This window comes from Tyto alba, unplaced genomic scaffold (assembly GCF_018691265.1).
Source record: "Tyto alba isolate M040663 unplaced genomic scaffold, T.alba_DEE_v4.0 Super-Scaffold_6, whole genome shotgun sequence".
NCBI classification, from domain to species: domain Eukaryota; kingdom Metazoa; phylum Chordata; class Aves; order Strigiformes; family Tytonidae; genus Tyto; species Tyto alba.
This window is the reverse complement of record NW_024881327.1, coordinates 45,316,524-45,334,628: the sequence shown is the minus strand read 5'-3', so window position 1 is coordinate 45,334,628 and position 18,105 is coordinate 45,316,524. Positions and strand designations below refer to the sequence as shown.

The 18,105-nt window shown below is 34.2% G+C and overlaps 1 protein-coding gene across 4 annotated transcripts in view; it reads left to right on the top strand.

The window, feature by feature from the left end:
- Positions 1-17,770, top strand: part of RGS12 (regulator of G protein signaling 12) — a 91,788-nt gene extending 74,018 nt beyond the window's left edge. For 2 of the 4 annotated variants that reach the window (XM_032987417.2, XM_032987416.2), the window contains exons 12-16: positions 147-243; positions 1,742-1,809; positions 2,323-2,476; positions 5,091-5,708; positions 17,117-17,739. In XM_032987417.2, the coding sequence (XP_032843308.1) occupies positions 147-243; positions 1,742-1,809; positions 2,323-2,476; positions 5,091-5,708; positions 17,117-17,481 (1,302 nt within the window). In that variant the 3' untranslated portion in view covers positions 17,482-17,739. Of the gene's footprint in view, positions 1-146; positions 244-1,741; positions 1,810-2,322; positions 2,477-5,090; positions 5,709-17,116 lie in introns of all 4 variants that reach the window. The other 2 variants (XM_042808288.1, XM_042808289.1) reach the window with 2 other exon arrangements.
- Positions 17,771-18,105: the final 335 nt, after the last annotated feature.

The window sequence follows — 18,105 nt, the reverse complement described above, 5'->3', positions numbered from 1 at the left end:
GTGGTATTTAGAAGAAAGATTTATTGAGGCTACACTGAAACATAAAAATGCTTTGCTTATTTTCTTTCAAAAAAATGCCAGACTGCATAAATTTGTTCTGAAAACAGCTTTTTCTTTATTATATACAAACTGTGATCCGACTTTAGAATGGTGAGCAGGAACCACTTGATCTTGGTATCCCTATTTCTAATCTGGATGGTCAGCGGGTTGTTCTAGATGAAAGAGAGCCTACAAAGGGTAGAGGTAAGTTGGCATAAAAGCTTTTATTTATCATGCCAAGTGAATTTCATAAACCCTGACTTTGGTTAATGTTTTCTGTTGATGCTAAGATGAGATAGATGTGATTAGATTTAAATGTCACATGTAGCATATATTCTTTTTAACTAAATAAGAATGTAGTTTCTAAAGACTGAAAATTAAATTCTTCTGTTGATAGCAAGTACTCTACTGTTACTGTAAGAAATTTTGCACCAGTGATACTTGAATAATTTTCTTGCACTCAGCCACAGATCCACATGCATGTTTAGGGATATAATGCCTACTAGTAATAATGAGAATTAATTGCCGAATAACTTATGTGAATTTGGCAATTAATTAATAAGAAGCATTCTGTATAAATATAACAGATGCAGTTTGTGTAGCAACTAATTATACTTCTATGATAACCACCTTCTATAACATGAGAAAGTAGCAGAGCCTACATCTCCAGTTTTATGTGATGATTTCTGAAGATAATACTAAAGAGGATATAAATTGTGATTTCCCTGAACAAAATAATTTGAAAAATAGGAGTTGATCAACTGAACAGCTGATAATCTTTTGTCACAATTAACATGCTAGATTAATATAAGCAGCCTTGAGAGTAAAGGTTTGGTTTCATTGGGAGAACTTTTTATAGATATAGAATATTTGGTTTTAAAAATGAAATTAGATGTAGTTAAATTAAATTGACTTAGAGAAGAGATTCTGAGAAAGAACTAGGAGAATGAAGATGGAGGTATTTATTGAGGAGAATCAGATTTGTCATTTTTCTAGGAAACGGAAGCAGTTATAATTTTGTAAAAGGATATCGATCTAAATACTCTCACAGATAATTAGTTTAAGGATTACAAGTAAACCTGTAATCCTCTGTCCTGCCAGCTGCTATAAAAGCCTAAATTATAGAGGATCATTCTAGCAGTAGGCTGATTCTGTGGCAATATACCACTGAAAAATGGCCATGATTCTGTGTTCACAGCTTGGTCTTCAGTCAGTATATTTGTTGTAGGCAGATGTAATCTGAAGAAGCTATGGCAATGTCTAGAAAACAACTGATGCAAAAACATGTTGGAAAAGATTCAGCATGACCTTTCAACGGTCTTTTCTGCTGAATTTTGTTTTTTTCTTGTTTAAATTATAAATTTGAGAATTACAAACTGAATTACTAGCTGAGACTTTAAAAGCTATTTGATCTAAATCAGGTGAAAATTTAGGAGAACTTAAATGAAACTTTAGCATCTTTAAACTTTAAAAGTATTTCCAGTATTAGGAAAATTTGAAGATGAGAGGGAGGTTCTGGTAGGTTTTGACCAAAAAGTATCAGGGGATGTCAACTATACTCACTCTTTATTTTCTGAGTACATCTTTGAGAAATTTGAAAGCAAAAAATCTGTTTTGTGCATCATTGTCACATAAATATTACTTCTTTGGGAAATTATACATTTGTAGTTATATAAGGTATGTTTATGTTCGGTGTTTACAGATAAACAAAAAGGTGCATCAGTAAAACAGAGTGCAACTGTAACTACTTCAAGAAATCAAGTGTCTACTGTAAGTCTTCTGCAATGATTTTTGTCCCTTAGATCATCTTTTGTTTCCTTCTGGAATTCTATACTAAAAGCTGCATTCATCCATGATTTTGAGTCAGCGAAATTGTGTAACTTGATTGAGTATTACTGTAATTTATCTGATATTTTTCCACTGCCAGCAGCATTTATTTGTGAGAATTTTGTTTTCATGATGAATCACATAGTTTTCACTCTGTTGTATTTGTTGTTTCAGGTCTCATTGGTTTATCTATATTTGAAAATTAATTACTCTGAAATTAAAAGGCCTTTTCTGTAATGTGAATTCTTCAGAGTAAGCAGTATTATATTTGTTTATACATTTTTGGGAACTACTACGACAAGTGTTCTTTACAATAATCAAGATTAAACTAAAACTGTTGTGGCGGTGTTAGAGAAATGTGTTTTCAAACTAATTTTTTTCTTCACTTAGTCCATATTATTTACACAATGATATAGCCTAAATTTAAGTAGTACCTTAACTTTCCTTCTAATGCAGGGAGAGGGAAGAACTCTAGGCAAGTCTAATTCTATCAAAATGAAAGGCGAAAATGGAAAAAATGCTAGGGAAGTCCGGCTGTCAAAGAGAGAAGACTCTATTGCAAAGATTGGGAAAAAAAAATGTCAGAAAATAAATTTGGATGAAGCAGAGGGTATGTGAACTTTATAGTTTACGTATTAACATAAGTAGTCTTAGATAAATGAGAATTTTGTATCTGTGTGGGAAAAGGTACTGTGTATTTAATACTGCATTGTGACAATCATAGTCATGATCCTTATATTTTTGTTTGATATTGTGTTTGAATTGTAAACTTTTTGAAGCTGAAGGTAAAATTTTAAAAATACCTAAAAATAGATGTAGGTACATAGTGGGATTTTCAAAAGTGAAAGTACCTAATTCCAGTGAAATAAGAGGAATTACTTACTCAATTGCAGTTGAATATCCCATTTGATACCCTTTGCAAGCCATGTAGAAGCTTGCCTTTTTGTTCACCTTTATGTAAGAGTCTTCATCTCACTGAAAGGCATTCTGCACAATGGTGTAGACCCTAATTTACTCAGGTAAGAATTTTCTGCTAAACTCTGTAACAGTCAGGGCAATACAACCTGATGACTGTGGAGGAGCTGTAATGGACAAAAGTAAAAGCTTAGTTTACGTTCAATAACTGCTCTGAAAAGGTGATTAGAAGTAGAAATAATCAAAGAGGTTATTTTGGTAATCTTGTATATTCTGAGTCCTATTTTTACCTTCAATTACATCTTAATAATTATAGTGATATCATTGGAAAAGAACTCATAAGAGAATTTGCTTTCTTATAGAAAGATGTCCGTGGAAGAAAGAGGAATAAAACCAATGTAGAACTAGAAATCTTGACATACCTAGGGCATTAACTGAAGCAATTGCCTGACTTGTCAGCCCTACAAGCTCCTCCCTGTTTTCCCAAGTAGAAAAAAAGCAGAGGACATATTTTACCCACAGATTTAAATTTACTGCTGATGTTACCTACTGTGCATATCCAAAACCTGGTTATGCACAGTTATACAGCAAATGAATGTTCATCTGTGAATAAATGTCCACTGACTGGAATTGAAAAAAAAATGCTGTGGCTAAAACTTTTATTGCAAAATAGATGTTTGTTAATAAAAGTGTTATTACAAGATATTAGTGCATTTAAAATTATTTTCTGTTGCTTACTATTTTGTTAACTTGTTTTCCATATTTTAATATTTTCATTTTTCTTCCTAGGGCTGAGTAAAACATTAACATAATTTGAAAACTTCAGAATTCGAGGCTTTCACATTTTATTTTGAATTTTGTGAAATTTGTCCAAGTTCGGAAAACACGTACCAAATGTTGTAGACCGTTTCTTAATGAAAAAAAAAATCAACTGTTCTATGAAGTTTGAAATTTCAGAAAGGAACATTTTTGTATGACACACATTAAAAATGTTGCATGTTTTAATAAGCATACCGCCATTTTGCAAAACTTTGGCAATAAGAAGCATTTTGAAGCTTCCATCTTGGCTACATTCAGATTTTATGGCATTTGACAAAGCATGTTAAAAAGTCATTTTTACAAATACATTGCAAAGCCTGCCAAATATGAATAGAGGATTAGGAATAAGGTCATACAAGTGCAAGTGTATGACTTCATATTATGCTAAGTTAAAACTGATACTAACGTTCTGTGCTTTATTTTGTAATGACTTTTGCTTCAAACAGTATTTATAAGCTGGGTTGAAACTGTTGATTTTAATTAACCTGTTGGAGATGGCCTTTTTAAGCATATTTAATATTCTGTAGTTTCAATGCTCTCCTCTTGAAAAATTAGGACATTCAGAGACCCTATATTAAGAATTATGTATTTTTATATTTATATGTTTTGTACCAAAGAGTCTGTTTATTATTGTGATGCTTCTTTTTTGAGGAGTGGTATAATTCTTGGCTTATGATTGATAAGTTTCTTGTTGCCAAGTTTTGACACTTTCTAGAACAGTGGTGATTTACTATGAGTATTATTTATATATAGAAACATATTAAACCATTGGACATCATTAAGGGCATGATCAGAAAATCACTTCTAATTGTGTTAAAAACTCTATAAAACAGCTGCCCCATTGCTTTTAGTAATGGCTTCTTTGATGTTTATTGACTACCGGTATGCTACTGATTCATTGCAGCACAAAGTAAAATGGGGTTATTTAAATCATTGTCTGATTGTGCCCTGTGATGATAACATCCTGGAATAAAACTACACCATGAATTGAATTTAAACTGTGATAAAATATTATTAAACTGAGAGAAATTCAATATAACAAGGAAGTTTGCAACATTTTGAATCTTTGAACTTTCAAATGGCATGGCTATTTTTGGGTTAAGATGGGTAAAAACCATCCAGAATATAAAAGTGTGCACCCATTGTCAGTAAGACCAAGAGCCTTGCTTCGTATAAAGAACTAAAAAATCCTCTGTGTGTGTACAGATTTATTAACTGCATAAAGTAGGAGATGTGTTCAAGGCTCAGTGTACTGCAGCTGTTCTAAACTGCAAAACTCTTACAATAGCAATCCTGATGGTCTTAATTATAGTGATGCTAGTGAACATTGCTGCAATTGAAAAAGTTCCTAATTAACATGGGATCTTATTTCAAGGCAGCATTGAAAGAATTGAAGATCTTCATGGAAAATAAATGTGCTGAAAATTTACGTTTTAATGGCATTGCACTTTCTGACAAAAACTTGTCAATTTTGGGTTTTTCCCCAATAGAATTTTTTGAACTCATATCCAAAGCTCAAAGTAACAGAGCAGATGACCAACGTGGACTGCTAAGGAAAGAAGACCTTATTCTTCCTGACTTTCTTCGTTTACCACCCACTGGACCAGAACCATCCTCATCTACTCCCGCAGGCCCTAAAGGCCTCAACAAACGAGTTTCAAAAAATGATGGCAAGGATGGATGTACATCGCCAAGTGGAACACAGGAGTCTGTACAAAACTTTAATGAAAATTCAGTTAAGAAAATGGGTTACGCAGAAAATAAACATAAATCTGCTTTGACAGCACTCCACAGTCAGAAGACTTTCAGTGTTCCTTTTAATACTGCATTGTCTCCAATTCCGCATGCACAGGAAAACAATGCAACAATATGGAAAAGGCAGTCAAGAGAATTACAAGCTGAAGGCATACAGATGGTAGATGATGAGAATGTGGCAGACTTGACTCTTGTGGCTGAAGGAGATATTAGTAGCCCTAACAGCACTTTGCTACCACCGCCACCACCAACACCACCGTCAGACATCAGTAAACTCACAGAAGCCAATTATCCACCCCCAACTCCTTTTGCAGGTAATCAGGAAAAATCTGGATATCAAAGATCCAATTCAGGTATTTCTAGATTTTAATAGTCTTTCCTTTTATGTAAAACTACTTTTCCTTGGCACTGTTAATCAGTATTTGGCACCCATTAAAACAAGAAAAAAAATTCTCTCTGCACCTTAATTTTTTTACAAAAAAAAAAATAAATTTTTCATTGCCTTAGTCTGTGCTAACTGTAATATTTCTGGTTGCCTTTAACAATGTACTTTTGTTTGGATTTGGCATGTGGCCAAAAATGGACACATGCGGACAAACCTTTAAAATACATCTATATGTATAATTATCTCGTTCTTCACCCTAGGAGTACAAAACAGGATATCAGCATTTTGAACTCCATAGCACTGTTGCGTTCCAGATTTTCTGAACCATTTGTCATAATGAGATACATGATTAGAGTTTGGAAGTTTAAGTGCTTTAGCAGGAACCCTAATTATGTGTTAAAAATAGCAGCACTGTTTATGAATAAAATTTGAAATGGATAAACCTTAATTTAAAAAAATATTTCTCTAATCAATTGGATATTTGACTAAAAAGAAAAATGATAGGTTTTTTTAACTCATACTTTCCTACACAGAGAAATAGCTTTCATCTGTCCCACTTTCTTCCAGAATATTCACATGTGAAGTAGCTCTTTCTATTAGATAATTTTAAAGAAAATATGTAACTTTTTTTAGGATGTAAGTTTCATGGTCTAGCAATACCACAGAGCAATATTAGCCCAAGGCTGAAGTATGGATTTTCTTTATAAACATGGACTCTAATAATAATTGCTATTACCAGAAACAAGAGTGTGAAGATGATGGGTGTTGTGACATTGACGTTTTACAGTCATTGTACTGTACATTTTAATGTAAAATATAAGAAGAGGGTATCTATGTGCTACACTTATTTTTGATGTTTCACAAACATATGGTGCCATAATTTGTATGATCACATTTCTTTGTGATGTGGGAATATACATTTTAATTATTTATCTTTTTACACAGAGTATTTGATACTGTTCCTTATCTGTATGGTTGATGATTTGTAAATACTTCTTTGGTTGTTGGATGCTTATAAATGGCAATGCAAGTTATTTCATCCTCTTGGTATTTTAAAAACAAATTCCTTTATTAGTAGTATTTGAGAAATGTTCTATGAGCGCTACCACTTAATTTCTGAAGCTGAGTATTGAACTGACTTGTAACCAGTGCCTACAAATAACAAAACCACAAAATATACTTCAGACGTATTGATGTGTATATGCATAGATTTGTGTTGATGTCTTTCTGATAATATGACAAGTGTACAACATAGGTATCAATTTGCATATTTTTCAGTGAGAACTGTTAAAAAAAACCATTTGCACTTAAAAAAAAACTTCATGAATTTACAATATTTTAATGCATGCCATACGTTTCTGTGTAGCCACTGAACTGTAGCTTTCCCTTTTTCCACTTTCTACTTTTTACTTTGTAGAAATCCTTGTGTAGTTTTCACATGTATTTTGTATCTTTGTTCTCTCAGGAGTAATAAATTCTAGACCTAGTTACACAAACTGGTTTTAAGCTTTGATTTTCTTCATTATTTAAAAACAGTTCTTTCTGTCCTGGATTAAGAATTATGATTTAAATTATCTTCAAATAACAAAGAGATTAATAGATATGAACTATCAATTACCATGAGACAAAGTTGACAAACGTTATATTTGTTAATAATCTCATATCAATGGGCAAATGCTGTCTTGAGATGCTGATGGGTCACATGTGAAATCCATAGCATTGACATGTGCACCAGAAGGCAAATAAGACAGGAGATTTCTTTTAAATGAGTCATAATAGGAACTCCTGAAAGGAGAGTCTCTTCTGTCTTCGGGTTCGTGGGCTAAACTTTATATTCATTACTTTCTTTCTTATTTTAAACTAAAGCAACTCTTCCCTGGTCTTCAAGAAATGAGCTGGTGATCTCAGTTCATTTGATATGGAGTAACCAATATAACAACCTCTTTATTTGGTGTTCTTGGGTAAGACATGAAGGGTTGGATGGGTGCTGGAGACTGCACTACCCTTTTAATTCTTAGAGATGGGTCCTACCTAACAGTACTGAGAAGCCTAATTAAAAAAAAAAAAAAACAAAAACAAACGACTGCAGATAGGCTTGTCATACTGATACGTAGGCCTTATTGTGTTCTAGGAGCTGAAAATGTAGTTTTTCCAAAAGTCACTGTGTTCCCACATAGTTGTGGGCCTCCATGAAATAAAATGAAGCAGTTGAAAGCCCTGTAGCAGTTCCCCTTCTAAAATTATTCAGGCTTTTCCACCACAGATAACTAATATCCTACATACTGAATTGATTTTATTTTTTTAAAAAGATTTTAATTTTCAGGTATTCCAACTGATCTACTCTTTCACTAGTGATTGTGTTTTATTTTTCTGTCATAGTCACCTATGGGAGACCTTTAAGTAATGAAACAATACTTCTGCAAAACTAAAATCTTAGTTTCTCTTAGCTGTGTGGCAAACTGGATTCTTTTTTTTTTTTTTTTTGAGGAAAACCAAAAATCTAAAAGAAAGATGTAAGACACCTTCCTTTTTTGTTACAACCTTATTGCATACACTAACTCTATTCTACACTCCTCTCAAAGTACACTACAATTTTCTGGGAACTGTATACTACAAAATAATGGTGATTTTATGGGAAAAAAATGTGGGCTGAAACAAAACTTTTCTATTTTCATGATTTCATGGAGTTTGCATGGAAAGACTATTCAGTGATGTACAGTTATTATAATAAGGACTGCTGGAAACTATCTCCAGTCAAGAACTGGTATTTCAGAGGACTAAATCATTAATAATGGTTGATTTTTTAAGTGCTTTAATGGTTCTTCATTCATAATCTCCTATCAATGGAAAATGCATTTCTGATTGGTTTATTGAATTAAAATACTGGGGTAAAAAGGTGGTCTATAATCTTGGTTTCAAATTGGTATAAAGGTAAACAACATGTATGCTTACACTGTGTGCTGGCCTTTTATACATTGGGTTTATATATGCTGGGAAAAGGGCTGGGGGATGGATGTTCTGCAGGGGGCAATTCACTAACCACAGGCTGATGTAGCAAAGCCAGGCCAAGATCCATCCCTGTAATGGGTAACTGGAGATTTTTTTTCATTTGAAGATCTAGAAAGCAAAATATGAATAATGTAATGAAAACAACAAAATGAAGTTTGCATCACTCAGAGCTTTTGAGAACAATTTTACAAACGCAGAACTTTCTTAAGTGAAACATGTTTATACTGTAGTAATATTTAGCTATGAAATAAATCAGTTTGCAACACAAGAATCATTACTGATTCTTGTTGTGTTACTCATCTAGAGAAAATGTCTTTATTTTTGAATAGGCTTGCTAGTTCTGGCAAATTTCCCACTTTAAAAATCAGGGGTTTCTGGAATCTGAAGACTAATTCTGAAATGCGTTTACTCCATGTCTCTACTTATAATGGTGGTGGTACCCATCTGTGGAAGAAATAACATCGTGTGGTGTAATTGGCTTGAAGTGATCCATTCATTTTTGAAAGTTTTAAAATACTGATTTAATATTTTTGGTTAATTTTGTGTGTGTGGGGTGTGTGTGTGTGTGGTTTTTTGTTTGTTTGTTGGGTTTTGTTTTTTTGTTTTTTTTTTTTCTTTAACTACATGGTATAGTCTAAGTACTTTGAGTGTTGTGCAGAATGTTGTTCCCTGAGGGTTAGGCATGTTGCTTACTCAAGTGAAAAATAGCAGTCATGGGGAGAGGCAGTCTTTCAAACTTTCAGTCCCCTAAAGAGCTGTGAATATCCAGAGGCCTTGCACTAGATTATTCATTCAGTGATATTCCACTGGGGCCTGTGAGTTGTTCACTGTGATTGTTGCTTCTGCTACAAAGTACATGGGCATTTAGTCTTGGTAGTAAATGGGCTTTTTCAGGGAGTACCATTTCATCCTTAGACAGGATAATTTGCAGCAATCCATACTGAAGGTGCACAGACTGTAGATTTGATTTCATCAACTTGTTCTTTCTTCTGTTATTAAAAAAAATTCCCTCCGTCCCCTTTTTTTTGGTTTTTTTTTTTTTTTTTTTTGCATTTAGGATGAGAAGTATACTTGAAATTAAATTACAATTACAGTCAATTGAATTATTGCCTATCAAGTAAGAAGGTATTTTTTTGAGTAGATGTATAAACTGGATCCAGCAATTCAGTAGAATAAAGAGTTTATGCAGAACTCCATTTTAATAGGCATATAATGTCATTGGTTGAGATAGAGAGCCAGCTAGGGAAAATAAAAGCATGGTGAAGTCTCTGGAATTATGCTTTAATAATATGGCTATGGGAGATAAAGGGTGAATTTAGACTACATAAAAAGTTACTTAACTTTTTCTGAAGACACCATTTTCTTTCTGAAATTGGGCAATTGTATCCTCAAAATAAACTTGCTTCCCTTCTGACTGGAAAGAATTCTTTCAGAAAATGAATTTTTAATACCAGTGCTCGGATGTTTTTGCTTTGAAAGATAAATTATGCAGAAATAAAATGTCAGGGTGGACTCACAGAGTCTGTGACTGGCTATTGTTCCCAAAGACAAAAATACCCTCCCAAGTGCTCTTTATTCTTATTCTCAGAGAGGACGCAGTGCGCTACAACTGGGCAACAGAGATCAGATAATACCAGTGGTATTTCTGTGATTTTCACTTTTTGGCTACTAAACTTTTCAGTTATAAGGGTAATGAATTCCAAGTGCAATAAACTTTGTGATAGTTAAGGAGATTAAAAATGATCATGCATATGTCTTGAAAAATTCAAAACAAACCTTTATTTTTGTAATAAATTGTATAATATTTTATGTAATTAATATTTTACATAATCCCTTAATTCATGTGGCATATTTTAGACATAATCCAGCAGTGTTTCATGTGTAAATCAAGATAACCACATAAACGAAAGCATAAATAAAAATTTAAGAGGAGGAAGGGATTATGACTTTAAAGATGTAAAAATAATGCAAGTAATTATTTTTAACAAAGCCTGTTGTCCTGCAGTTAATTACATCCTTACTGGTTCTGTATAATTTTATAGAAGATAATGGGTTTCTGGATCAATATAAAGAAGTACTCATGGGGATTCAGTAATACTAAGGCCAGAATCTGTTAATCCTCTTTTAATCAGATCATGATTAAATGGGAGAATTGCATGTAGATCAATAATAGAGGAGAAGGAGAGTTGTGTTAAGAGTAGACAACAGGAAAGCAAGAAAGGCCTTGAGGGATGATGGTTTGAAATGTAAGTTTATTTCAATCAAACAGCAAGATACATATTTTAGAAAGAATTACAAATTTTATCCCTGACTAGATAAAAATTTTAGAAAAATTACAACTGCTCTTTGAACCAAATGCACACAGGCTAAAAGCAGATGTATTCAAACACATGACTTACATTTGGGTGATGAAATGAATTTAGTTGAATTATTAGTTGAAACGTAAATGGAAGTCCTGTTAAACCACATTTTAGAATTTATTAATTGAAAAATAACATAATGAATGGTAGATTAATTTAAAACTGATTCGAGTATTTCAATCCACTATTTCCCAACATACTACTCTCTGCCATAATTAAACCTTCTGTTACCGAGTACTGACGGAAAAGCAGAAAGAATGTTAACAATAAATGCTGGAAGATCAAACTGAGGGCTGAATAGTTGTGGACTGTTGCAGAGATGTTTTATCATGTCTACTTCTTGGAAAGTATTAAATAATTATTTCAATTTTAGCAGTGGAGAAACAGTTTAAGCAAGTTGGTTAGTGTTATTGAGGGCATGCACATCAGTGGGGATCAAAATTCAGAACTTTTCATTTTATTTATCCTTGGACTGTTCCTGGCTTTTAAATGATGTTGTGTGCAGTTCTCTTCGGCAGCTGTTGTAGCCATATATATAGAAGGTCACTGCCCTCAGCAAACACAGTTTGCAGTGTTTCCTTTTTTGATTATATGTGCCACTGGTGAGCAATAGTAGTCATGCCAGCTCCCTCTTCTATACAATATTAAGAATTTGTTTTTCTGAATAATGTTTTGTGCTTTGTTCTTCTTATGAATGCTTTTGAGATGAGTGGATTGGAAGAATTTATATCCGCCCTGTCTTTCTAAACTTAATGCTGCAAATGTATTCCAGAAATTCCCTGGACAAAAGTAAATAGACTGGCAATACAGAGTATTGCTGCTTTGTAGAATAATCCATTTCCGAGCTTGACGTGTTCATTGTTATTGAGTCAAATTTCAAAGCAGCAAGCATATGCTGCAGTTGGTGTTTCATCACGCAAGTGAAATACACTATTTAAAGTCAAATTTCCTTTGAAAAGATTTAGCATAAACTGTAGGTAGATAAATCTTCTATTAAATCCTTTTTCTCCTTGGTGGTGTATCAGTTAAAAGATAAAAGGAAAGAAACTGTTAAAGGAAATTTAACCAGCAGAATTCTAAATCTCAAATATAAAGTACCCTTTTCCCCCTGGAAGCATAAATCACCTTACAAACTTAAAAAAAAAACAAAACAAAACAAAAAAACAAACGCTTACAGTACTGACAGTATATCAGCCACTGTGGAAGTCATTTATCCACCACGTAAAAGAGTCCACATCTGGGAAGGTGAAAATTTTGAAGTACCATTTCCCAACAGTTTAGGACAGGAACAGAGAAGTGTCTTTCCCAGAGTGAAACTACCAAATTACACGTATTTTGAGGAAGAGAATTACTCATACTGAAATACCTCCGGGACATCGAAGTGAACACCCATTGCAGAAGTGACCATCAAAAAGCCTCCTTTTTTAAGTCTCATGTAAAAAAATGCTCTATTGGCAGCGTGTTATCACCTTAAGACAGGTTGTTGTGTGGAATCAGAGATGGGAACTGTCTCTGCCCAATCTCCCACATTAAAGAACATACCAGAGTCTTATTAATTTGGAGACTGAAAATGACTGATTTTACTTGGGGGTGGTATATGCCAGTAAATAACCAATTCCAGGAATTGTTCCTGAAAACTTAGGTGATTTCTTTTCACAAGAATTAGAAGTATTGTGAAGTACTATCAAACAGATTCTCATCTGCTGTAAGTCAGCACAAAATCACTAAACTGGAGCTCATTCTTTTTAACTGAATATCTGATCCTCTCTGATATTAGAAGTTAAATGCCTGGAATCAACAGTACAGAAGCCAGCAGAGTATTGTTATCTTTTAGTAGAACTGAGAGCCACCTAAATAATAAACAGCTTTGACAAGAACAGTAGGATTTTAGCAAAGGTAGACTGCTAAGAGAAATGCTGAATCTACATGGAAGAGGTGTCTGTCTATATGGAAATGGTGTTGGAAAATTATGGAATAGAATTTAATATTGACATATGAAATCTGCTAAGTATGGGCATTCAAATACAGAGTTCATCTCCTACTGTGAAACTTAATAAACATAATCTCTTTTTTTTTATAAAAAAAAAAGATAAATATGATGTGATTGGAACTATATTGAGTATTGATCACTTAAACCTATAGGAACAGAATTTCAGACCAGATCTAAATTATGCTTTGAGTGAATCATAACTAAAATTTGGCACTTAGATAATAAATGGGTCTAATAATTATGGCATAGAAACAGTATCCCTGCAAGATGTTGTGGATGGACTGTTAAATCCAAAGCATCTGCATTACAGTTATGGTTATTTGATCGTATCATCTACATTTAATAGTTAATGCTGTTCCCGAAATTTCCAGTTTTCTTGTGAGCTCGTCTTTGCCTGGAATTTGGCCAAATGTTTCCTTGGTCCTAAACTATTTGGAAGACCGTGTCGTCTGATATCTTGCTTAGATCTTACTTAGAGTTTGAGGAATATTTTATACAGAAGAAAAATTCATCTTTGTCTTCCTCTGTAAAGACACTTGGCCATAATCATAATGTTAAATTCAGAGAGCTGGACAATAATACACAAAATCAGAATATCAGAAAAATAGAAATACTGGCAAAGGAAGTCAGGAGATGAGCCAAAATGATGCCTGATTGTTAGCCTTTTGAAAAATGCAGACCAGGGCACTTAGCCTTCTAAGCAGTCATTTAGCCGCGAGTCTGTAAAATACTAGATCTTCAATTTAATGACAGAAGATGACATGCATCAGCCCATCTTTAAACCAGCTGGGACATATTAATGGGATCAGATGCACAAAAAAATTCCCTTAGAGCTACATGGAATGCTTACCAGGGTGCGTGAAGATTACCAATAGGTAATCTTTAAAATGATTATGCTATTCCAGTCTGTTTGGAAATTAACCTGTGCAAATACTGCTCTAAGCACTGGCTTCCTTTCCTTTCTGAAGTTAGGTAGGACATTTGACAGATTAGGCTCAGGAAAATGTGATATCATTCCTGATATGCTTTATGCAAGGCAAAGCAATCCACAGAGATATTCATGGAGGTTTTCATTGTTTCAGTGCAAGAATATGTGAACAGAAATTTTATCTGTGAAAGCTCTTTGCACCTTAAGTGGTGCCCTTCATAGCTAAGTTTGCTCAGGTATTTGTTACTTAAAAAGAGATTATGACCAGTGCAGAAGTGTTGTAGGCATCGTTTAAGCCTTGTTATAAAGCTCCACAGAGTATATGCAAGCCTTGAGTCTATTTTAAAACTTTTAGGATACTTTTATACACAAGCTGTTTGGGGGAGTATCTCCTATTATTTGTGCTAAATAGCCTTGCTTCATAAATGCTTTGCTTTTAAAAATGAGGAAAAAAGCACACTAAAATATTTTTTCAATGTAGTGCTACTCTTGACATATCTTCCTGTTTGGTGTAGGTGAACTAAGATAGTTTCTACCCTTCCAGGAAAATAAAAACCATCTTCACAGTATTATCCCTTAGTAATTCCATATTCTTTTGAACCAGTATTTTAGATAAGGCCTCTGTTACTGTCCTGCCTCTAGTAGTAATTTATTAGATGCTTCAGAGGGATTGCTCCTGAAAAGGGCATTAATAGAAAAAACTACGCATAATACAGGTTTATTCCTCTTCAGATGGATTTACGTCTTGTGAAGCCCGAGAGCTAACGTTGACCTTATTTTTGCTTTGTTCCTATTAGACAGCTTGCAAGCCCAGTTGCTTCATGTGATGACTCAGTAACACCATAATTCCAGGACTTAATGGCATTTCTTATATTTAGCTGTAGAAAGACTTAGCAACCAAATAAATACAGCAATACTTACACCTTCTGTAGTGTTCCCCAGTAGGTGTTTCCAGCTCTTTCATCTGTTGTACCCTGTTAATGCAGGCTGTATCTTTTGACTGTGGAAAGTGTCTCAGCTTAGTTCAAGTCAACAGAGCTATGAGACCTTACACCACCATCAAAGGTGTTTCTTTACACAACATTTAGTAGAAGGATATGTTCTCAATACTAGTACAGCTGGATGACTCATGCTTTGTCAATGCAAACTGTTTGTTGTAATTTATCAGTAGTATGGATTTCTAGAAATCAGTTTCTCTTTTAAATTAACTTGAAAGGAGAATCAGAGATCTTCCTTAAAGGGAATAAAATAGTAGATTAAAAAGATCAGGAGTAAAATTCAGTACATTCATGTTGAGAGAAGCATTTTACAATAGAAGAATAGCATTTTACACCACAGACATGCAAACAGCAGTTAAAATTAAGGCAGTGTTCGGCTGCAGTATAAAGATGTAAACAAGAAGCATAATATAGTCCCATTAAATGTTAGCTGTAATTTAGTAGGCTGGAGTCGTGCTGGGCTAGCAGAGCTGAGAAAGCTTTCTGCCTTCTCTCTGCTATTGCTCAGCTGATTTGTTTGGAGTTTGATCTAATTCCTCTGGATGTGAAAAAAAGGCAAGCATTAATGATGTGGAATATCCACGTTATTAATGTGGGGCTGCACTGTAGCTAGAGCACTAAAATAATATTTTACTACTTAGAATTTTAACTTATTTTCATTAAATAGAAAGCTTTAACCCTTGACAAGACCCTGGAGTGATTTGATTGAAACAGTACTGAATTGCTTTTTCTGTCCTTTACATTTGCATTTTTTCCCCTCTCCATAACAAAAAGTTATTGATTATGATGATTATACATTGAAATTTACTTTTCTTGAAAAAACCTGTACACATAATTTTGTAGAACAAACACAAATAATATATTTCAAAGCCAGCTATGGGATTTAACCACACAAGTCTCATGGGATTTGTGTGGCTAAATGTGCTAGTCAGGCACTTGTGTGTACTGTGGCAAAAAGTTTAAAAATATTTTATGTAAGACATGTTGGATAAGATGGTATCTTTTAAAAGACCAGCTAGTATTCATGGGAAAAATAAACTAAATATGAAATGGAAGCCCTTACTCAAGTCTGCCTTTGTGCCTTGAAAGTTTCTCTATTTTTTCTTGCTTATCAGTTGGTCCAATAAAAGCAGTTCTTTCTCCCTGAAAATTCTGCCCCTTTTTATATTGTTACAGTGGGGGCACCTCAACTAAAAAGATCATGTTGGTAACCATGGTGCAAATCATGAAATCAACTCATTCTTCAGCCTTCCCTTCTTGTTGCCTGTTGAAACAGGCCAGACAGCTTCATCTGCATTTGCTTTAAGAAGTGCCTGGCATTTTGCAGTGTCACACCTAACGCCAAAGTACCTTTTGGGGAGCTCAAGGTTGTAATCTATGGTTACCTTGGGATAGTAATGACTTTGTATGAGTAGCTCTAGAGAACAGCCCCAAGTCCTAACAATTTTGATTTTAGAATCACTGTACCAAAAAAGAAACTTCAAGGTTAAAATCACATACAACTCAGCTGTTTCTTGAATGTTTGAAGCCCTTCAGCAGGTTATTTATTTTCTTCTTGTGCTGTAAACCATGGCTCATAGTTGCTCAGTTGCAGTTCAGGACAGTGAACTGCAACTTAAAATCATCCTTTTTGAGTTTGCTAGAGAATTAATCTCTAGCCAAGTGAAAATAACGTCTAAGCAGGAATCTGGTATTGGAGGCCAATAGAAAAGAATTAAAGCTAATCTCATGTTCTGCCCCGGTGGAAACTCTATATTGTCCTCTACCTTTGGGTTTGCTGGTGTGAGAGTTTTTGTTCTAGATGTGTACAAATTTATACTAAGTAGTTATTTTTAATGGAGTCTTTTAAAAAACTCTGAAAAAATGCTAAATTAAGACAGATGCATATTAACATTTTACATTTATCTTTGAGATTTACTGCTTAGTTATGTACTTGGTACATCAATAAGTCTCCTTGATGGGAGTGAAGGAATATCTCAGCTGACTATCTACCATTAGGACCTCAGAGGAGGTTGCAATACTGAAAACTAATAAAACCAGAATATACATAACTCTCCTCTTTTGTGTTTTTTATTTTAATTCTTCTGTTAGGTGCAAACCAGAGAAAGAAAAAAGATTCACAAGGGACTTCAGGAAATTCTTGTGAGCAGACCTCTCACAAAGTGAAGATCAGCAGAAGTTTTAATCCTCCTGGTGCGAGGGAGAACCCTGGAACGGAGCTCCCCGTAAACAGGATAATCGATGTGGATGGAGTCAAACTGGAAGACCCCGGCACACACTCCTGTGATGATTCTGAAGGGAACCTCAGCTTTGAAGGTTACATCTCTGAACTGAGATCTTGCCAAGGGAGGATGAGGACTGGTGTTTATAGGACATCAGACCTTCCATCTCTGATTACTGTCAAGAGTGAGAAGAATAAGGGCACTGAGAATCAGTATAAAGCTACTTTTGTTTAAATATCTGTTTTTAATTAAGAGTTCTGGTATTTTTGCTTGGCATCAGCAGCAATGGAGGTATGCTTCAGGGACATGTTTCTGCAAGTTATAAGTTGTTTTCAGCACCCAGTTGCCTTCAACAAATCTGCCAGTCTGTCTCTTCTGATATGAGTTAGAACCAGTAGAATGAAAAAATAGTATTTCAACAAAAGTATTGAGCGATTTGTTTTTGTTCTCTTACTGTTTATATATAATTTTCCCTGGGATGATTCTGTTGCACAGTGCAATTAAAATTACAATTTCCACCCCTACTTTCTTGTCTTTAATAAAGACAATCTCACTTTAAATTCCCCTATCCAAACTTTTTATTTAAGATAATTTCACTTTAATCTTCTAATGTTTTTTCCTGGTCTGCAGGATTCCCTGTGTGTCGGTAGACTTTTGAAGTGGAAATATAATCAGTTACCGGTCTAAAAAGATTAGGGTTATTTTCTTAATATCTTCCTATCTGTCTCACAACGTTTGGGAAGAGGTCCAGGTGAAATTCAGTCTTGTCTAATGTATTGCCTGGATGGATATATGCAATAAGACAGTTGTTACACAAGCAGTAAGAAGCAAAAAAAACCCCTGTGAATTTCCTGTTCT